Source organism: Dasypus novemcinctus, chromosome 1 (assembly GCF_030445035.2).
Source record: "Dasypus novemcinctus isolate mDasNov1 chromosome 1, mDasNov1.1.hap2, whole genome shotgun sequence".
In the NCBI taxonomy this organism is placed as follows: domain Eukaryota; kingdom Metazoa; phylum Chordata; class Mammalia; order Cingulata; family Dasypodidae; genus Dasypus; species Dasypus novemcinctus.
This window is the reverse complement of record NC_080673.1, coordinates 79,106,774-79,129,931: the sequence shown is the minus strand read 5'-3', so window position 1 is coordinate 79,129,931 and position 23,158 is coordinate 79,106,774. Positions and strand designations below refer to the sequence as shown.

Below are 23,158 nucleotides of genomic sequence, written 5' to 3'. Positions count from 1 at the left end.
TTTGCAAGTATCTTGTTCAGGCTTTTTGCATCTCATTAGAGATAATGGTCTATAACTTTTTTTTCTGTAGTATCTTTATCTGGTTTTGGTATTAGGGTAATATTGACTTTGTAGAGTGAGTTTGGTAGTATTCTTTCCTGTTCAAGTTTTTGGAAGAGCTTGAGCAACATTGGTATTAGATCATTTTAGAATTATTGGTAGAATTCACCTGTGAGGCCTGGACTTTTCCTCTTTGGGAGTTTTTTGATGACTGTTTCAATCTCTTTACTTGTGATGGGTTTGTAGAGGTCTTTTTTTTTTTTTTTTTTTTTTATGGTCATGGCAGGTTGTTTGTATGTTTCATTTCTGATTTTATTTATTTGCATCTTCTTTCTTTTTGTTTTCTTTGTCAGTCTAGATAAGGGTTTGTCGATTTTGGTGATCTTCTCGAACAAACTTTTTATTTTGTTGATTCTCTATTGTTTTTGTTGTTGATTTGATTTCTCCTCTTTACTGTTTCTTTCCTGTAGCTTGGTTTGGGATTAGTTTGCTCATCTGTTTCTAGTTCTTCCAGGTGTGCAGTTAGATATGCAATTTTAGCTCTTCTTTTTTTTTAAGATTTATTTGTTTATTTCTCTCCCCTTCCCCCCCCCCCCACTCTGGTTGTCTATTCTCTGTGTCCATTTGCTGCATCTTCTTTGTTCGCTTTTGTTGTTGTCAGTGGCACTGGAATCTGTGTTTCTTTTTATTGCGTCATCTTGTTGTATCAGCTCTCCATGTATGCAGCACCATTCCTGGGCAGGCTGCACTTTCTTTTGCACTGGACGGCTTTCCTTATGGGGCGTGGGGCTCCCCTCTGCAGGGGACACCCCTGTGTGGCACGGCACTCCTTGTGCGCATCAGCACTGCGTGTGGGCCAGCTCCACACGGGTCAAGGGGGCCTGGGGTTTGAACCATGGACCTCCCATGTGGTAGATGGACGCCCTAACCACTGGGCCAAGTCCGCCACCTTCTTCTTTTTTAATGTAAGCATTGAGGGCTATAAATTTCCCTCTCAGCACTACCTTTGCAGTGTCCCATAAGTTCTGATGTGTTGTATTCTCATTTTCATTTGTCTCAAGATATTTACTGAAATCCCTTGCAATTCTTTCTTTGACCCACTGATTATTTCCATATGTTTAAGAATTTTCCCTTTTTCCATCCATTCTTTATTTCCAGCTTCATTCCATTATGAACATTGAAAGTTTTGTATAATTTTAATCTTTTTAAATTTATTAAGACCTGTCTCGTGACCCAACATATGGTCTATCCTGGAGAAGGATCCATGATTACTTGAAAAGAATTTATATCCTGCTGTTTTGGGTACAGTGCTTTATAGATATTTGTTAGGTCTAGTTCATTTAGCATTTTATTCAAGCTCTCTGTTTCTTTATTTTTCACCTGTCCAGATGTTCCATCCAATGCTGAGAGTGGTGTTTTGAAGTCTCCAGCTATGAATGTAGTGGCATCTATATCTCCCTTCAGTTTTGCCAGTGTATACCTCATGTGTCTTAGGGGACCCAGGTTAGGTTCATAAATATTTTGTATAATTATTTCTTCTTGGTAAATTGCCCCTTTTATTAATATATAATAAACTTCTTCATCCTGTATAGCAGTTTTGCATTTAATATCTATTTTGTCCAATATTAGTATCACTACTCCAGCTCTTTTTTTTTTGGCTCTATTTGCATGGCATATTTTTTTCCAATTTTTCACTTTTAACCTAATTGTATTCTTATGTCTGAGGTGAGTCTCTTGTAGAAAGCATATAGATGGCTCATATTTTTTTATCCATTCTATCCATCTGTGTATTTTGATTGAGGCATTCCAGGCATTACCAGTCAATGTTATTACTGCAAAGGCATTACTTACTTTGTCCATTTGGTCGTGTATTGTCATATTTTACTATTTTATGCCTTTTTACTCTTTAATTTGCTTTCCTTAATAATCTTCATTTCTACATTGTCCTTCAAGTCTCTCACTCTTGTTTTTTCTTTTCAGATTACAGCACTCCCTTTAGTATCTCTTGTCCTTCTGGCCTTTTGGTAACATTCTATCAGTTTTTTTCTCTATGAGGACTTTGAACTCACCTCATTTTTGAAGGACTCTTTTGCCAAATACAGAATTCTTGGCTGGCAGTTTTTCTCTTGCAGTAGTTTACATACATCATACCACTTTCTTCTTGCCTCCATGGTTTCTGATGAGAGGGCAGCACTTAATCTTATTGAAGTTTGCTTATATGTGATACGTGATGCTTTGTTTTTATCTTGTTGCTTTCAGAATCCTCTCATTATCGCTGATATTTGTCACTCTGAATAGTAGGTGTCTTGGATTAGGTCTATTTGGATTTATTCTCTTTGGGGTGAATTTTCCTTCTTGGATATTGATATTTATGTCTTTCATAAGGGTTGGGAAGTTCATTCCTGTCAGCTTTTTTACTTCTCTTTGCATACTTTCAGGTTGTTCTTCATGCTTATCCAGTGTCTTCCTAATAGCCTTTATTTCTTTCATCATATTTTCCTTCCATTCTTTGAATTGATTTAGGAGATTTGTGTGGTTATCTTTGATTAGTTGGTTCAAATCCTGTGATTTGTCAGGATTTCTAGTTTGTTTCTTTGTCTGAGCCATGCCTTCTTGTTTCCTAGTATGGCTTGTAATTTTTTGCTGATGTCTAGGCATCTGAATATTTGGTGAGTTTACTCTGATGGTCACATTCTCTCTCTTGCCTAGTGTGTGTGTGTTTTTATAGTAGCACTTTTTTGATTTTTGGCTCAACTTATTCTAAGTCTTTAAAATTGCCCAGCATAAGTTAACAAAATTGGGCCAGGGACTTACTAATGGGGCACAGAATTTCTTCTAAGGGTAGGGCTAAAGAGAGAACTAAGAGCAGTTTTTCTTCATGCAATTTCCTGGCTGGCCAGCAGATGGCACACATTGATGAACCTTTTCACAGAGGTGTTTCTTTAAACGTCCTCTTTCCTGTATCTTTTGTTTGGCCAGAGCCAAGATTCAAAGCAGGCTCTGCTGGCTGAATTCACTGAAGAGAAACCCTTTGATGCACCCTCCCTCTTCCCTTGTAACAGGTGATGGCAAGAAAGATGTCTGTTCCCCTTTCAGTTGGCTGCAGTGTGCCAGAGATTTTATCCAGGCTTAATGTCTTGAGGATGGGGGATGGGAGTTCTTCCTGCCACTGTAGGGGCTTAGTAACTCGACATTTGTTGATTTTGATTCTTGATCTCTCTGTCCCTTGCCCTCCTGGGAGTTGCACAGCACTGTGCTGCTGATCCCTAAAGCAAGTCCTGCAAGTCCTTCAGACAGCTTTTGGCCCTTTCTCCATTGGTTTTGTGAGAGAGTTGAGCCCTGCCTACCTACTCTGATGCCATCTTCCTAGAACTCCTCCTCCAAACTATTCCATCTGGGAATTTTAAGTGTTACTGAATTGGAAAGAGGGGATGGCTCTATAGATCTTTATGGATCTGATTGAAAGCTGTGGTCCCTTGGGTGGCTGGGGAGAGAGGATTTCTGTTTATAATATGATAAATTTGTTAATGGATCTGGATTGAAAACTGTTGGTACTACCTTCTTGTCATTATTCTTAATTTAACTGTCCTCAATATTGACTACTTTGTTAATTTTACTCTAGTATTATGCTATGATTGAATATTGGCAGTAATTTGCAAGAAAGTGGATACCAGTCATCTGAGTCCAGATGAACCTACATCTGAAAATTTTTCTGTGTATTTAAAATTTTTTAAATCCTAGATGTTTCACCTTCTACCCATGAAGGCTTAACTCTCTAGAGCTTTCTGTCCCTCCACAGAGAACTAGAAAACTGGGCAAAAATATGTAAAGCAACATTTCATATACTTGACCATAAACTCTAGGACTGGACAGGACTGTGATCTCTTTTGAGAGCAGAACAAATGGCATGAGCCCTGTGCCCTGGGATTTCTCCAACTTATTACTGTCTGGTGGCAGTTTCTCAAACTGCAGCATGGCGTGAGTTCTGGAACTGATCCTGGTGGTCTCATTGAGGAGAAAAGACAGAGATCAGAGTTCAGGGAGGCAAATGCCACTAGAATTTACAGGACTGAATAACAGAGAGGAGGAACCTTCAAGATAGAGCACTCTGGAAAACTACAGAAAATTTCCTTCCAATCTTTTGCTTTTATGGGGAGAACATCCAGGAGGCTGGAAAAAGGACTACCTGAAAGCAGTTGACTGAACAGGAGAAATTATATACTATATTGGGCTGAATAAAATTGAAAATATAACATAGCAAATTTAGATGCAGCTAACGCAGTGTGGGGAGAAATTTATAGCAGTAAATATTTGTGTTAGAAAAAATAAAGCTCTAAAATAATGATCTAAGTTTCTACCATAAGAAACTAGAAAAAAGAAGATCTAATTAAACCCAAAGTAATTGGAAGGAAGGAAATAAAATAATAAAGAGGTGAACCAATGAAATTGAAAGCAGGAAAACAATAGAGAAAATCAGTGAAGGCAAAAACTGCTTCTTTGAAAATCCCAATAAAATTGAGTTCTAAGCCATGACTGATCAAGACAAAAGAGAGAAGATACAAAGTCAGGAATGAAAGAAGATGTTTGTAGTTCCTACATTAAAATGATAATACAGGGATGTTATGAAGTTCTTTGTGCCAATAAATTTAACAACTTTGATGAAATGGATAAAAAAAACTTAAAACACACTTAAAACACACACTATCAAAGCTCAATCAAGAAGAAATAAGAACCTGAACAGCTTCTTTCAAACAAATTGAATTAATAGTTTGAAATCCTCCTAGATGACTGCCTTGATGACTTCCACCAATGTTTTAAGGAAGAAATAATAATTCTATAAAAATTTTTCCAGAAAATAAGAGGAAGAATATATATATCCTAACTTGACTTTGTGAGTATTACCCTAATACCAATACCAAGCAAAGACATTTTAAGAAAAGAAAACTGAAGACCAATATCTCTCATGAATGTAGATTCAAAAATTCTTTAAGATTTATTAAGAAATCAAATCCAACATACATAAAAAGAGGAAAATGTATCTTGACAAAGTGGGGATCATCATTAGGAAGACAAGATTGATTGACATTTGAAAATCATTGTAGTTCATCACATGAAAACTTAAAAAGAAAAACAGTATGATCATGCCCATAGATATATAAAAAGTATTTGACAAAATCAATATCCATTTACAATAAAACTCAGCAAATTGATAATGAGGATCTACAAAACTTACAGCTAATGTTATACTTAAAATGACAGAATGAATGATTCCCCTCCGATTGGAAGCAGGACAAATATTTCCACTCTAACTGTTTCTATTCAGCATTGTACTGGGATTCCTAGCCAGTGTAATACAGCAAGAAAAAGAAATAAAAGGCATACAGAGAGACTTCCAAGAAGATGTCATCAGAGCAGCTAAGCAGGGCTCAACTCTCTCACAAAAACAACAGAGGAAGGGCAAAAAGCTATCTGAGGGAGCTACTTTGGGAATTTACAGACCAGGGGAGGGCTGCATATCATCCAGGAGGGACAGGGGCTGGGAGACAAAGAGGCCAAACAAAAAAATGTGAGTTACTCACCCCAGAGGCTGGGAATGGCACATTTCCCCCACCCTCAAGGTGAATAGCCTCAGTAAAGCCCCTTGCTCACTGCAGACACTAAGAGGGGAAAGAAGGTCCTCCTCCCTGGGAAGAGGGTAAAGAGTCATTTCCCTTTAGTGAGTTTGGCCAGCTGAGCCCACTTTCAATCTTGGCTGATAGTAGAACAGATAGCTAAAAAGAAAAAAATTCATCAGGGACTCAGGGAATTGAATGACAACATAGAACACACAAACACACAAATTATAGGCATCCCAGAGGAAGAAGAGAAGGGAAAGAGAGCTGAAGGAGTGTTGGAGGAAATAATGGCCAGAAATTTCCCAACTCTTTTGAATGACATGTTGTACATGTCTAGGAAGCAGAGCACACTCCAAACAGTATAAATCCTAACAGGCTTACCTGAGACATATACTTATCAAATTGTCAAATGCTCAAGACAAAAAGAGAATATTGAAAGCAACAAGTGAAAAGACATCCCTTACATACAAGGAAAGCTTGATTAAGCACTGATTTCTCATCTGAAACCATGGTGGTGAGAAGGCAGTGGTATCACATAGTTAAGGTGCTGAAAGGAAAAAACTGCCAGCAAAGAATTCTGTGTCCAGCAAAGCTGGCATTCAGAAAATGAGGGAGAGCTCAAAATATTCACAGATAAACAGAAATTAAGAGGGTTTATTAACAAGAAACCTGCCCTTCAAGAAATAATACTAGAGAGAGTTCTTAGGACTGAATAGAAAAAAGAGGAGAGGCAGGGTTGGAGGAGATTGTAGAAAAGAAGATTAACTAAAAAGAAATAAAAACATAGTATGACATAGATGAGCCGTTTTTTCTTTAGGTTTATTTAAGTACTTCTTTGACAGTAATAACTTTGAATGTTAATGGATTAAACTCTCCAATCAAAAGACAGATTGGCAGAATGGATAAGAAAATATGACCCATCTATATGCTGTCTACAAGAAACTCACCTTAAACCCAGGGACGCAAGGTGGTTGCAAATGAATGATTGGAGAATGATTTTACATGCAAATAATAGCCAAATACAGCAGGAGTAATTATACTAACATTGGACAAAATAGACTAAGTGCAAAACTATTGTGAGAGACAAAGAAGGATACTATGTATTAATAAAAGAAGTAATCTATCAGGAAGAAAGAATGATCATGAACATTTATGTGTCTAGCCAGTATTCCCCAAAATACATAAGACAAACTTTGGAAAAAGTAAGTGGATAAATAGATGCCTTTACAATTGTAGTGGGGAACTTTAATGCACCATTATACCATTAGAACATCTCAACAGAGGGTCAGTTAAGAAACAGAGGAGCAGATGTGACTCAACCAGTTAAATGCCTGCCTCCCACATGGGAGGCCCACGGTTTGGTGGGTCCAGGAGGAAATTGTAAAGGAAATCAGTAATGACCTTGAAATGAATGCAGAAGAGAACACAATATATCAAAACCTGTGGGGTGCAGCAAAAGCAGTGCTGAGAGGGAAATTTATAGCCATAAATGCTGATATTAAGAAGACAGAGCTAAAATTGAAGTCCCAGCTGCACACCTCAAGGAACTAGAAAAAGAACAAACTAATTCCAAAGTAAGCAGAAGAAGGAAATAATAAAGATTAGAGCAGAACTAAATGAAATTGAGAATTAAAAAAAAAAACTAGAAAAAATTAACAAAACCAAAAACTGGTTCTTTGATAAGATTTTAAAAATTGACAAACACTTAGCTAGACTAACAAGGAAGAAAAGATGCAAGTACATAAAGTAAATAATTAAGAGCAAGGATATCACCACTTGTCCCAAAGAAATAAAGTATCATAAGAAGATACATTGAAAAATTTTATACCAAGAAAATGGATAACTTAGATGAAATGGACAAATTTCTAGAAACTCACAAAAATCCTACATTGACGAAAAAAGAAATTGATGAACTCAGCAGACCTGTCACAAGTAATGAGATTGAATTAGTCATCAAAAACCTCCCAACTAAGAAAAGTCCAGGACCAGATGACTTCACAGGTGAATTCTACCAATTATTCTGGAAAGAACTAACACCAATCCTGCTTAAACTCTTTCAAGAAATAGAAGTTGAGGGAACATTGTCCAACTCATTTTATGATGCCAGTATCACCCTAATACCAAAGTCACAAAAAGACACCACAAGAAAAGAAAACTACAGACTAATCTCTCTAATGAACCTGGATGCTAAAATCCTCAACAAAATACTTGCTAATCATATTCAGCAACACATTAAGGAAATTATGCACCATGTTCAAGTGGGTTTCATCCCTGGTATGCAAGAGTGGTTCAAAATAAGAAAATCAATGTAATATACAACATTAACAAATCAAAAGAAAAAAAATCACATAATCATCTTTATTGATGCAGAAAAAGCATCTGACAAAATGCGACGTCATTTCTTGATAAAAACACTTCAAAAGATAGGGATAAGAAGGGAATCTTCCTCAACATGATAAAGGGATCTACATGAAAAACCGACAGTTAGCATCATAGTCAATAGAGAAATGTGAAAGGCTTTCACTCAAAGATGTGGAAAAAGACAAGGATGCCCACTGTCACTGCTCTTTTTTACCACTGTGTTAGAAGTACTTGTTTGACCATTTAGGCAAGAAAAAGAGAAAAAAGGCATATAAATTGGAAGGCAGAAGTGTTATAAAATTTTTACTATTTGCAGATGACATGATCCTATATGTAGAAAGCCCTGAGAATTCTACAACACATCTTCTAAAGCTGATAGATGAGTTCAGTAGAGTGGCAAGATATAAGGAACATGGAAAAATCCGTAACATTTTTGTACACCAGTAATGAGCAATCTGAGTAGGAAATCAAGAAAAAAATTCCATTTACAATAGCAACTAAAAGAATCAAATATCTAGGAATAAATGTAACTAAAGATGTAAAGGGCCTGTACACAGAAAACTACACAACCTTGTCAAAGGAAATCAAAGAAGACCTAAATAAATGGAAGAATATTCCATGTTCATGGATTGGAAGACTAAGCATCATTAAAATGTGTATCCTACTGTAGCAATTTGATATGGTTATGAATTCCAAAAATAGATATTCAATTATGTTTTGAATCTGGTTTGTAGCTGGGTGTGATTAAGTTATGATAGGGCTTTGATTGGGCTGTGTCATAGGACGTGGAGCCCCAGGAAGTAAGCTCACAGAGTAAATAGAAGCCAGCCCCAAGAAGAGAGGAACCCAGGAAGAAGCAAGCCCTGGGAAGAAAGAAACCTTGAACCCAAAGAGAAGTAAGACCTTGGAAGTTAGGAACCCAGGAAGCCAGAACCCTCACAGCCATTGGCAGCCATCTTGCTCCAACACGTGAAAATAGACTTTGGTGAAGGAAGTAACTGATGTTTTATGGCCTGGTAACTGTAAGCTCCTATGCCAAATAAATACCCTTTATAAAAACAAGGCAATTTCTAGTGTTTTCATCAGCACCTCTTTGGCTGACTAGCACACCTACCCAAATTGATTTACAGATTTAATGTCATCCCAGTAAAAATTACAACTGTGTTTTTTACTGAATGGGAAAAGCTAATTATGAAATTTATTTGGAAGGGCAAAGGGCCCCAAATAGCCACAAAGATATTGAAAAAGACAAAGGAAATTTGAGGAATTATGCTTCTTGACTTTAAAGCATACTACAAAGCTACATGGTCAAACTGTATGGTATTGGCACAAGGATAGAAATACTGAGCATTGGAGCTGAATTTAGAGTTCTGATATACATCTTCACATGTATGGTCAACTGATATTTGACAAGGCCACCAAGCCCACTCAATTGGGACAGAATGGCTTCTTCAGCCAGTGGCTCTGTGAGAACTGGATATCCATATCTAAAAGATGAGAGAAGATCATCATCTCATGCCCTATACAAAAATTAACTCAAGATGAATCAGAGACTAACTATAAGAGCCAAGACCATAAAGCTCCTGGAAGATAATGTAGGGAAGCATCTGGGAGATCTTGTAATAGGAAATGGTTTCATAAACTTTACACCCAAAGCTCAAGCAATGAAAGATAAAATAGATAAATGGGACCTCCTCAAAATTAAAAATTTTGTGCTTCATAGGAGTTTGCCAAGAAAGTGAAAAGGCAGCCTACTCAATGGGAGAAAATATTTGGTAACCATTTATCCAATAAGGATCAAATATCCAGCATATATAAAGAAATCCTTTATCTCAAAAATAAAAAGACAACCCATTTAAAAAAGGGCAAGGTATTTGAATAGACACTTTTCCAAAGAAGAAATATAAATGGCTAACAAGCATATGAAAAGATTCTTAACATAACTAGCTATTAGGAAATGCAAATCAAACTACAATGAGATATCATCTTATCCCTATTAGACTGGTGACTGTTAGCAAAACAGAAAATTCCAGATGTTGGATAGGATGTAGAGGAAAGGGAACACTCTTCCCCTATAGGTGGGCATGTGGAATGATGTAGCCGTTGTGGAGGACAGTTTGACGATTCCTCAGGAAGCTAACTACAAACCAGCCATATGATCCAGCAATCCCACTGCTGGGTATATACCCTGAAGAATTGAAAGCAGAGATATGAATTGATATATGAACAGTAATGTTCATAGCAACATTATTCACTATTGCCAAAAGTTGGAAGCAACCCAAGTGTCCATCAATAGAAGAATGGACAAGCAAATTGTGGTATATACATACAATGGAATATTACTCATTGTAAGAAGGAATGGAGTATTGACACACAAAACAACATGGGTGAATCTTGAAGATTTTGTGTTGAGTGAAGGAACCCAGTCACTGAAAGATAAATATGACCTCAATGATATGACCTAAAAAAATTGAACAGACTCACAGAGCTAGAGTCTGGAAGATAGGTTATCAGAAGACAGAAAGGGAGTAGAGTATGGTGAGCTGATGTTCAATATGGGCAAACCTATGACAAGGTGGAAGGGGTTGGTTGAACAGTGAATGGGGGTGATGGTGGTTCAGTGATGTGAGTGGGTCCCCAGTGCTGGTATGTGAGGGAAAGTAGAAGGGGGAAGTGGGTCAGACTATTCATGGAACTGGGAATAGGGCTGAAGGAAGGAACAAGTGAACTAGGGATTTCTATGTTTGTGGTTAAAATACAATGGTGGGAATGTTCTTTTGGCAAATATGGCAGGGGAAGGTTACTTGTATAGGGCATCAGGGGTGGGGGAAATGTAGGATAGTGCGCACCTGGGCCACACAAATGTACCATACTCATATAAGATGTTATTAATAGGGCAAAATATGAGAGGGGAAGGGAGCTAGGTATTTGGGAATCCCCTGTATTTTCTATGTGACTTTTCTGTAACCTAAAGCTTCTTTGAAAATAAAATGAAAAAATATATATGTATACAGTGTGGAAAGGAAGTAGTAAAAGTATCTTTATTTGCAGGTAATAGGATCATGCATAGAAAATCCAACTAAAGTTGCAGAATACAAAATTGATTATATTTCTGTATACAAGCATTGAAATATTGGAAATGGAACTGGAAAATACCTTTATAGTCGTGAGAAAAGTTGAAAAACCTAGGGATAAATTTAACAAAAAATATATAAGATCTATACACCAAAAATGACAAAACATTTCTAAGAGAAATTAAGGAAGAGATACAAATGTAGAAAGATACTATGTTCATTGATTGGAAGTCTCAATGTTGTTGTGGGTTTTTTTTTCTGAACAATGGGTATTGGTGTAAGGGTACACACACACACATAGCAATGAAACAATACAGGAAGACTTGTGACAAACATTTCAAAGCTATTCAAGTGAAGAAACCATTGTATTTTTTACAAAGTGACCTGGAAAATTGGATTTTCATATGAGAAAAAGTAAATCTCAACCCTTTCCTAACACCATACTTTAAAAAAGAACTTGAAGTGAGCCATTCACATGGGAATTAACAGTTCTCTTAAAGCTTAGGAAATAATTTGAATCCATTTGACCCAGATGCCATTGACACTGGAGAGCTTAAGGCATCCTTCCATTTTCTTCTAAACCAGTTAGTCTTTTTAAGTTTTCCACTTTTTCCTGGGTTAATTTTTTTTAAAAGATTTATTTATTTCTCCGTCCCACCCCTCATTGTCTGCTTTCTGTGTCCATTCACTGTGCATTCTTCTGCGTCTGCTTGTCTTCTCTTTAGGCAGCACTGGGTACTGATCTGGGACCTCCTTGTTCTGCTGCATCTCTTATTGTCTCTCCTCTGTGTCTCTTTTTGTTTTGTCATCTTCCTGCACCAGCTGTCCACCTGGGCCATCTTGCCGCCCAGACCAGTACTCATGCACAGGCCAGCACTTCACTCAGGCCCACTTGCTGCATGGTCTAGCACTCCATGTGGTCCAGCTCTCCTCTTGGGCCAGCTCGCTGTGTGGGTCAGCTTGCCTTCACGAGGAGGCTCTGGGCATTGAACCCTGGGCCTCCCATACAGTAGACGGGAGCCCAATCGCTTGAGCCACATCCGCTTCCCTTGGGTTAATTTTGGTAATTTTTTTCCCTACATAATTGTTCTTTAGATTTTCAAATTCATTGTCATAAGATTTAAGTAGTACTCTTTTACAGTTTTTTTGGTTGTTTATCTATTTGTGGTCATTTTTCCTTTATCAGTTGTATTGGTGTCCATATGTCTCTTTTGTTTTTTCCTTATCAGGCTTGTGAAGATTTTTAATATTGTATTGGTGTTTGCAAAATTTTAGTTTAGGATTTATATTTTCTTACTGTTGTTTGCCTATAAAAGGTTATGAAAATCAGTCTCTCCTTTTAGTTTTAAGGTTTCACAATTTTCGTCTTGCTTTCCCTCCTTTCCCATATCATGTTTGGATTTTTGAGTTATCTTTGACTTGTCTCTCTGGGTTTTTTTAGTCTTCAATTATAGGAAATTCTTAGTCATTTCTAAAAGTATTTACTCAATTTACTTTTTTCCCCTCTCTTATTCTGTTAGATAGATATTGAAATTTTTATTCCTTCCATTTCTCTTAACTTTTTAAAAAATTTTATATTTTCTATTTCATTTCTTCCTTAAAGCTTTCTAAAAGAATTTCTTGAACAGAACTTATTGCTTTCTAACATGTTCTTTCCCTCTATTTTGCTAGTTTTTAAGCCATGAGTTTTTTCATTTAAGCATTTTAAAAATACTCAGGGAAGCGGACTTGGCTCAATGGATAGGGCATCCACCTACCACATGGGAGGTCCACGGTTCAAACCCCGGGCCTCCTTGACCCATGTGGAGCAGGCCCATGCGCAGTGCTGATGCGCGCAAGGAGTGCCCTGCCACGCAGGGGTGCCCCCCACGCAGGGGTGTCCCCCGCGTAGGGGAGCCCCACGCACAAGGAATGCACCCCGTAAGGAGAGCTGCCCAGCGTGAAAGACAGTGCAGCCTGCCCAAGAATGTCTCCACATACACGGAGAGCTGACACAGCAAGATGACAACAAAATGAAACAGATTCCCGGTGCCGCTGATAAGGATAGAAGCAGTCACAGAAGAACACACAGCGAATGGACAAAGAGAGCAGACAACGGGGTCGGGGGGAAGGGGGAGAGAAATAAGTAAATAAATCTTTAAATATATATATACTTATTATCTTCAAATAGTGAATATTTGTTATATTTCTTTAACATTCGTGTTCCCTTTGGACTGTTCAGTGGGGGGGGAGGGAGGCGGGGTATAGATTGTCCAGTTGGTTCTTTTCTTTGCTTGTGTTCTGCAGGTGTCTGATTGTTTTTATTCCGTGAGTTCCAAGCTATAAGCTAGTAATATTTACCTGGGGAGAAGGTGAAGGGGTAGGCTTTAATTTGTGTTTCTTTAGATGATTTTAGGGAATAGAGATGAGGGTGGAGGTGCTTGATTTTGGATGATGCCATTTGAGCATTGGTTTCAAAAAAGAAATTTCAGTTGCCCTGCCCAGAGGTATGTTCTCCAGATTTCACTATCCTCTGTTTTATTTATGGAGTTGGGGTGAGTACAGAACACATAGAGGCCTTCCAGATAACCTGCTCCAGTGCTTTCCTCATGGTATAGTCTCCTTTGCCCTCCAAAGGCCCCGGGGTGGTACCAGAGCTTTCCTGTCTCATTGCTATATGTGGACAGGACAGTTTTCTGTCAAGAGTAATGTGAGGAAGGGAAAAGGACATAATTAGGGAGATGGTTCTGGTCTGTAACACTTGGCCATCTCCATCTCTTGGTTGCTGCTTTCTTCCTATTCTAGAAGCCAGGTACTTTTGGTGTTCCCCAGGCTTGTTTCTCAGATTAGCTTTTGCTTCTGGTACCCCAAGGTTTCTCCCTGTTCTCATTAGATTACCTTCTACTTCTGTGTGATCTTCAGGGTTGGGTTGAAGGGAGGGAGGTAACCAGGAGCACATACTAGTTTGACATCTTATGCAGGAATATGAAGTGTAGTATTTTATAATTATCTGTTTATGTCTGCACTCCCTCGCAAAACTAAGCTTTAAGAGGAGAGATGTTTCTGTGCATAGTTCACAGTACAGACTTGGTGCCTAATAAATGTTTGTTGGCACAAGAATATCATTAGTCCCTATAGTGATGTAAAACTTGACTAGATTTATTCAAAATTTTATTAGGGTCATTTAGATCACTTTAGAGGTGGCTACAGCCTGTAGAGTTAAAATACAAAGAAGAAAACAAGGAACACAATATAGTGTTTCATAATTCTTGAAACATTTAAACTATGTGAGGTAAGCAGGGCTGTTATCGTTATAAGTCCATTTTATAGGTGAAGAAACTATGAATGAGAAATCAGAATTTATCTAATAACAAGATGATGTTCCAGGCCCAGCCTCAATGATAAGGCTGGGCCTGGAAGCCAAGTCGTCTGATTTTAATTTTTAGGGACCAAGGCATATTCTTCTCTATTCCTTAGTGCCAGGCTGCCTCTCATCTTTTTTGTGCTGTTGAAAATGAAACCCCAACAACTTGCCATTTCACCCAGAGTTTAAAGCCAAAGTTCTTAAAAAGGACTTGTGAGACCCTAAATGATTTGTCTGTTTTCCATCTTTTCTTTCCATCCACACTCTCCCTGTTCACAGCTCTGTTCACAATTCTGCCACAATGAGCTTCCAACTATTCATCTGACATACTGGGCATGCTGCAACCTCAGTGTCTTTGATTCAAAGTTACTGTTCACTCTTCTTGGAAGGCTTTCTCTCAGATGGTTTCTTCATCTCTTTCCAATCTTCGTGCAAAGGTAACCTGCTCAGTGAGACATTCCCTGACTATCCTATTTCAATTTTCAAACTGTCCACATCTATACACTTTTTGTCCCTTTTCCTTACATTGGTTTTTCTCTTTTATCAATTAAAGATTGCTGAAGCGTTGTTATGCATATCTGTTTACACAAAATCACCCAACTTTCTTGGCAAAATGTTGTGATTCTGTATGTAAGATAGATAATAATATAGAGTCCCTGTATACTGTATTTGTTTTAATGAAAAAGGAAATTAAGTGTTGACACCTGAGGTCTAATTTAATTCTAGTTTTCTGTAGAATGTTTTCCTTATGAAACCATCAATTGAACTTTGAAAGCTTGAGGTAGGCAGTGACTGATGTTAGAGTGAAATTTTTTTTTAATTGGATGATGAAATATGCTTCTATTTTCATATTTATATACTTTAGTCTAATCCTTTTTATGAATAGTTTTAGTTCTATAATCAATATTTGTTTTCAATAATAAGGTAGGAATTTTCTTGATTAGCTTTTACTTTTATTTATATATTTCTTTCCTCTCTTGTAGATTTGCTTTGAGGTCATGTTGATATGAAATATGGAGTCACCTTTGATATCTTCACCTGGGAAAGAAAGAGTCTTTTTTCTTATTAAAATATATGAGGAAAATAAATAACCAAAGAAATCATGCCAAATGCAACTCTACATCTTTTTGTATTATCTTTTTTTTAATGCATCAAGACAAATGACTTGTCCTAAAGGAGGATGATTTGTTCATCGAAATTTTTAGCAGTAATAAAAAATCTTTCATCTTAAACTATACAACTCTCCTATAAAATTTAATACACATAAAAATCTTGAAGGCCTTATTTAAATTAGCTTTCTATTTTACCTTTTACAACTTCAACATTTATGTATCCTGTTTTTACTTTACAAAGTCTTCATAAAAATTTACAGCAGCAGGAAAGATATGGACTCGGAAACTTATGTTCTTATAATAGACTGCAGTGAATTTAAGTGGACAATTCAGGACATCATCCATTTTTTCATTGTATACAATTCTTAGCTTTAATGCAAGCAAATTTGCTTGAAAATGGCATGGGTAAAATTCCTACGGAAACCTGGTGGCAATCTTGGAAAAGCTTACCAACCTGGGAGTATGCTATCCCTAGCCCCTACCAAAGGCTTGTTAAATGAACCAGGACAAAACAACTGCTTTCTTAATAGTGCTGTACAGGTGAGACCATAATTACTTGTTAAATTTTTTTAAATGTGCTTTCAGAAAATCCCTTGTTTAATGCCTTTTTTAACTCATAAATTAAGAATAAAGATGTTATTCATTGGAATGACTTTTAATATCACTTTTAATGGTAGTAAAAAGTATTTTGCCTGGGTATTTTGGTTTCTATATTAAATGAATATGTTTTATTTAGTGGAATTATATATTACCATAATATAAAAGTTTTTTTCTTTAAATGTTTACTTAGTAAATTATATATTATAATATCTTAATTCTAAAAAGTATTATACATAGACTATTTTGTGCCAAGACAATAACCAGTCAATTTGTGGGAACTTTTATTTAATTTTGAAGACTTGTGAATCAATGAGGGAAGCTATTACCCATAAAATGTAATCAGTAATGTTAAAATATATGCATATATTATAAATACCGCTATCTTACGCTATTCACTCTTTTAGCACTCTCATCAAAATCTCTTATTCTCTTGTTTATCTTTCACATTGGTTTGTGATTGTGTATCATACTACTGTATGTAATAAAAAATTCTGTCCTTTAACATGGATAACTCTAAAACATACATTTGGGATTGTCTTTTCATGTAGTGTGAGATGTTAATATTAATTTTGTGTATCCATCCTTGACTCTCGAGGGAGTACCTATGTGCATTTGCAAGATGGATGGCCCTAGTTAGGCCAAAAGCTTGCTAGAACATAAGAAGGATGTGCTAAGTTCAAATTTATAATTTTCACCTAATTATGACATATTTAAGCCCAAAGTTTAAAATATCAGCAGTAGTGGAGTGTTCATATGGAAAAAGATTTTCTGGACTTTTTTTTTTTTAAGATTTATTTTTTATTTATTTCACTCCCCTACCCTCCCCAACCCCCCGTTGTCTGCTCTCTCTCAATTTGGTGAGTGTTCTTCTTTGTCCACTTCTGTTGTTGTCAGTGGCACAGGAATCTGTTTCTTTTTGTTGCATCATCTAGCTGTGTGAGATCTCCGTGTATGCAGCGCCATTCCTGGGCAGGCTTTCTCTCTTTTGCGCTGGGCAGCTCTCCTTACGGGGCGCACTCCTTGCGCGTGGGGCTCCCCTACGTGGGGACACCCCTGCGTGGCAGGGCATTCCTTGCATGCATCAGCACTGTGCATGGACCAGCTCCACACGGGTGAAGGAGGCCCAGGGTTTGAACCGCGGATCTCCCATGTGGTAGATGATGCCCTAACCACTGGGCCAAGTTCGCTTCCCTTCTGGGCTTCTTAAGACCTGATTTGCCAGGATCCTGTTCATTAATATACATTGTGTTATTTTGATGTTTATTATAAAAAATAAAGGAATTTTTGCAAATTTCAAAGAAAAATTTAGTAATTACACCACCACCGCAATATTTCCCCAAATCTAAGTGTACCAAATTATAGATTCATTTTATTAATAGCCTGAGTTAATTTTATGTCTTTATTACAATAAATTAGATCTCATTATAATAGAATATGGAATTGTACGACTGGTAGAGGGTTGAGATATTATAACTCACAGACTTCAAAATATTGTTTTAATCAGTTAAACCTCCCAACTCCCTTCCAAAAAAAAAAGAAATCCATCTTAGAATATCAATAAATAACATAAAAAAAAAACAAGCTGCTTGGGTTGAAATGAGAATACAGAGTTTTTTCTAACCTTCTCAGTTTTCAGACTTAATATCCCCTCTAAGAGAAAATTATAATTTGGACACCACTGTTTTGGTTAAGTTGAAGTTCAGTGCATTTTGTTTCCGTCCTTGTTGAGATTCTTTTAACAAGTATATATTAACCTGCTTTTCTGCCTTAGATGACTATTCTTTCTAATGTGTATTATAGGTTTTAATTCAGCAGTTCCAGATTTTGTAAGATCTTATGTCTTTCTGACCCTTGACTACGCAGTACTAAAGATAGGAAGAAGATTTAGAGTATTGAAATTTTTTCTATTGACCATAGAACACTTAAAAAGGGTGTATTTAAAATACAGGCATACCTCAGAAATATTGCAGGTTTGGTTACAGACCAACACAATAAAGCGAATCATACATATATATTGGTTTCCCAGTGCATATGAAAGTTATGTTTATACTATACTGTGGTCTCTTAAGTGTACAATAGTATCATGTCTAAAAAAATGTGCATACCTTAATTAAAAAATACTTTATTGCTAAAAAATGCTTTGCTTTCTCTAGTTATAAAGTCCTATATGGCACCCTCTTCCAAATAAGGCTTTTTTATCTACATCAATTATTTTAACTAGATCTTTTGGATAACTTGTTGCAGTTCCTACATCAATATTTGCTGTTTCACCTTGCACTCTTATTATGGAGACAGTTTCCTTCCTTAAACCTCAAGAACCAACTTCTGCTACTTCAGACTTTTCTTCTGCAGCTTTCTTCTCTCAGCCTTCATAGAATTAAAGAGATGTAAGACCTTGCTCTGGATTAGGCTTGGCTCAAGGGAATGTTGTGACTGCTTTGATCATCCATGCAGACCACTAAAACTTTCTCCGTATCAACAATAAGGCTAATTTTGCTTTCTTATTTGTGTTGCACTTTTAATTTCCTTCAAGAACTTTTCCTTTGCATTTACAACTTGGCTAACTTTGGCGCACAAGGTCTAGCTTTTGGCCTGTCTTAGCTTTTGATGTGGCTCCTTCCCAAGTTTAATCATTTCTAACTATTGAATTAAAGTGAGAGATGTGCAGCTCTTTCTTTCACTTGAACACTTAGAGGCCAATGTGAGGCTATTAAATGGCCTAATTTAAATATTGTTGTGTCTCAAGGAATAGGGAGGCCTGAAGAAATGGAGAGACATGGGGGATTGTCAGTGGGAAGAGAAGTCAGAACACACACAACATGTATCAATTATATGGGTGCAGTTCGTGGTTCCCCCAGACAATTAGAATAAAAACATCAAAGATCACTGATCACAGATTGCCATAATAGATAAAATACTAATGGAAAAGTCTGAAATATTGCAAGAATTACTAAAACGTGACGCTGACATGAAGTGAGCACGTGCTGTTGAAACAACAGCGCCAATAGACTTGCTCAACACAGGGTTGCCACAAACCTTCAATTTGTGAAAAAGGCAATATCTGCAAAGTATAATAAAGCAAGTGCTGTTAAACAAGGTATGCCGGTAAATAACTTTTCTCACTTTTTTTTTTTCCTGAAAGCTAAGGGAGAGAAATATTGGTTAATTGAAGTTGAGCTTGTGACTTTTCTAAGTTATCTCATTTGATAAATAAACACATGTAGAATGTATTATGGGCTCAGATATCTGACTCAGATATCAGATATCTGACTCAAACCTGTCCCCACTACCTGGGACAGATGTCATACTTGAAAGTTAACTTACCCAGGGAAAGAAAAGCAATTGATATTAGAGAAACATTAATTCTAGTTTTCTTTGGGACCCTAAATTGCTCAAAGATTTATTCACATCATGTGCAGTGAGAAATGCTGGAAAATATTTTTTAAATGGCACTGGATATGGGAAAATGAACATCAAAAGGCCCAAGAATTAAATGTTTTTTATTGAATTATGCTATGAAACAAGGCCTTCCATCATTTCTGATCTTTTTCCTGCTACCCTTTTTCTACCTCTTTTTCACTTTTATATTTTTCACTTTCTTTTGTTCTTTCCTTTTGCTCCTTTTTATCCTTCCCAATCATATATATGCTTCCTCTTTGTATAAGTACAGTTTGCCATTACCCAAAATACCATGTATAGTATAGGGAGATGAAGAGCATATTTTAATGAGAAATTTCTGATTAAGGAACCTTATGTAATGAAGATGATGTATTTTAAAAAATGAACATTCCACAGAGCCATGGATATTATTTATATTTATCTACATACTTATTTTCTGGTGCCCATCATACCTTTGTGTAGATACAGGTTTCCATCTGATACCAAATTTCCTTCTGCTTAAAGAACTTGTTTTAACATTTTTGTAATAAGAGTCTGTTGATGATTGTTTCAGCTTTTTTATATGCCTGAAAAAAATCTCTAGTTTACTTTTGTTTTTTGAAAAGATATTTTTAGTGGGTAAAGAGTTCTAGGTTGACAGTTTTCTTTTTCAGTACTTTAAAGATTTTGTTCTAACATATTCTAACTTGAATTCTTTTTGATGAGAAATCTGCTGTCATTCTTATCTTTGTTCCTCTACCTATAATGTATCTTTTTTTCTTGGGCCTCCTTTAAGATTTTCTTTCTATCACTGGTTTAAAGTAATTTGATTAGAATGTGCCTGACATCCTTTTCTTCTGTGTTGAAAGTTGTTCAGCTTTTTGGATCTATGGGTTTATTGTATGAATCAAATATGGACATTTTTTTTACCATTATGTCTTCAAATACTTTTTCTGAATCTTCCTTCCTTTAGGGACTCCAATTAGATATAATTTGGTGTCTTGAAATTGTCCCTTTTTTTTTTTCAGACTTTCTTCTCTCCGTTTTTCATTTTGTGTAGTTTTTATTGCTCTGTGTTCAGGTTTCCTAATCTTTTCTTTAATGTCTAATCAGCTTTTAATCCCATCCAGTGTCTTTTTCATGCAGTCATAGTTTTTTTTTTTTTCTTTTTTTAATTTTTTTTTAAAAAGGTAAATCACACAAAATGGTACGTTAAAAAATATAAGAGGTTCCCACATACCCCACTCCCCACACACCCCATTCCTCCACATCAACAACTTCTTTCATTAGTGTGGTACATTCATTGCATTTGATGACTACCTTTTGGAGCACTGCTACACAGCATGGATTATAGTTTATGTTGTAGTTTGAACTCTCTTCTAGTCTATTCAGTGGGTTATGGCAAGATCTATAATGTCCTGCATTTGTCCCTACAGTATCATTCAAGACAACTCCAAGGCCCAAAGAAGCCCCCATATCACACCTCTTTTTCCCTCTCCCTCTCTTCAGCAACTCCCATGGCCACTGTCTCTACATCAGTGATATAATTTCTTCCATTGCTAGAGTCACGATAATTCTATAGTAGAACACCAGTAAATCCACTCTAATCCATATTTTATTCTTCCATCCTGAGGACCCTGGGATGGTGATGCCCATTCCACCTCTAAATCGAGAGGGGGCTTAGATCCCACATGGCTGATGGATGGGATTCTCCTGCTTGCAGTTGTAGACTCTCTCCATTCCTTGGTGTGGTGGTTGACCATTACCTCCTTGTTAGCTGACCTGGGTAAGTCCAACGAACTGAAGAACAGGTGTTGCAACTCTGCTAAGGCTAACGGCCCAGCTGGCACATGGATAGTCCAGAGATTCAAGTCTCTGGGCATATACCAACCCCAGCGCCAACCACAGGTTCAGTAAAAGTGACAGAAGAGACATGTAGAGAAGTCAATCTGAGTCCAACTCCATCATACTCAGGAGCACAAATTCCAATGTAGAGCCCACTGGCAAGTCACTGAACTTCAGAGCCATCTGCCACAACCGTAGGACCTGGGTGTCTCTATAACCCTCAGGAGCACTACTACCTGGGTTCTATCTACTTTGGCTGTCTCTCAGATTCTGCTGAGATGTACGTAAGTGCGACCCCTCTGATAACCTCCAGACTCATTTTGAAGTCTCTTAGTTTGATTTGAATCTTTAAAAATTTTCTTTCATGTCTTAACATGGTCAGTCTTTCCTCCAATTGCCTGGGCATATGAAATAAAAATATAGTAAATTGTTTCAGTGTATTTGTCTACCAATTCTATTATTTGTGTAAATTCTGGTGACTTTCAATTGATTTTTTTTCCTCTTCCTTTGGGTTATATTTTCTTGTTTCTTTGCTTGCCTGGCAATTTTTAATTAAATGTCAGGCATTTTAAGTTTTACCTTGTATGATAAATATTTTTATATTCCTAAAAATATCCTTGAGTTTTATTCTGGGGCAGAGTTAATTTACTTGGAAATAATTTGAGTATTTTGCTTTTACGCTTTGTGAAGCAAGACCAGACCTGGATTTATTCTAGGATTAATTTCTCTACTACTAAGGCAAGACACGAAGTTTTATACTTTGGCCTTTGAGAATAGGTACTCTGTTGGGCCTGTGAGAGCTCTAAGTACTGTTTCCTCTAATCCTTTTGGATACTTCTTTCCTGACCTCATGTAGTTATTTCATAGACATATGCTCATCAATACTCTCTTGAATACTCAAGGCTTCATCCTGTGATTCTAGCTTCTTTAGCTTCCCTAAATTTCCAACAATGTCTCCTGTGCCATGGCCTGAAAACTTTTTCCAGGCAGCAAACTGGACATTCATAAGGCTCATTTAATTTGTTTCCCATATCTCAGGGCTTACTAGCCTTCATTGTCCAATGTATAATGTCTTTAGAGCTGTTGTTTCATATCTTTGGGCTGATTTTTCAGTTGTTTTAGGCAGGAGGATAAATCTGATCTCTCTTACTCCATTTTAGTTGGAAAATAAAACTCACCATAGATTATTTATAAAGATAGTAAATTTAAACTGATCTAAAGATTAAACAGATATACAGATGAAAAGGCAAGAGTTTGAGTTTACTTGTAATAGAAATTGAAATCAAGGAAGGAAATTTTTGCCTCCAAAAGTGATCTCTCTTAATCTAGCCAGAGGCAAAATGGTAGATCATTGTTCTGAACATATAATATTACCTTTATGTGCTTTATTCTCTTATTCTTTTAGTTGTTTTCTTTTTCTACTCATCTCTCTTTGCATTTTTTTTTTTTTAAGGTACTGGGGGCAGGGATTGAACCCTGGATCTCATGTGTGGGAAACCAGTGCTCAACCACTGAGCCACATTGGCTTCCCTGAATTGGTTTTACCAAATTTTATTTGTTGTTTGTTTTTGTTTTTTTCAGGAGGCTCTAGGAACTGAACCTGGGGCCTCACATGTGGAAGGTGGGTGCTCACCTGCTTGAGCCACATCTGCTCCTTTTTTTAAACAGGTCACTTGGGTAGTAGTTTTTTTTTTTTTTTAACAGGTCACTTGGGTAGTAGTTTTCAAACTTCTTTGTTCACCTAGTCCTTAAAATAATTTTTGAAAACTGTACAGCCCCACGTATGTTTTG

At 36.7% G+C, this 23,158-nt stretch overlaps 1 protein-coding gene across 12 annotated transcripts in view; it reads left to right on the top strand.

Annotated features, from left to right (window-relative positions):
• USP53 (ubiquitin specific peptidase 53) overlaps positions 1 to 23,158 on the top strand; it is a 75,657-nt gene that overhangs the window by 7,047 nt on the left and 45,452 nt on the right. For 4 of the 12 annotated variants that reach the window (XM_058293392.1, XM_058293406.2, XM_058293383.2 and 1 more), the window contains exons 3-4: positions 14,712 to 14,869; positions 15,416 to 16,084. The exons of 4 other annotated variants lie outside the window; for them this stretch is intronic. In XM_058293392.1, coding sequence (XP_058149375.1) covers positions 15,941 to 16,084 — 144 coding nt within the window. In that variant the 5' untranslated portion in view covers positions 14,712 to 14,869; positions 15,416 to 15,940. The remainder of the gene's footprint in view (positions 1 to 14,711; positions 14,870 to 15,415; positions 16,085 to 23,158) is intronic. 4 more of the 12 variants (XM_058293368.1, XM_058293401.2, XM_058293410.2 and 1 more) reach the window with 1 other exon arrangement.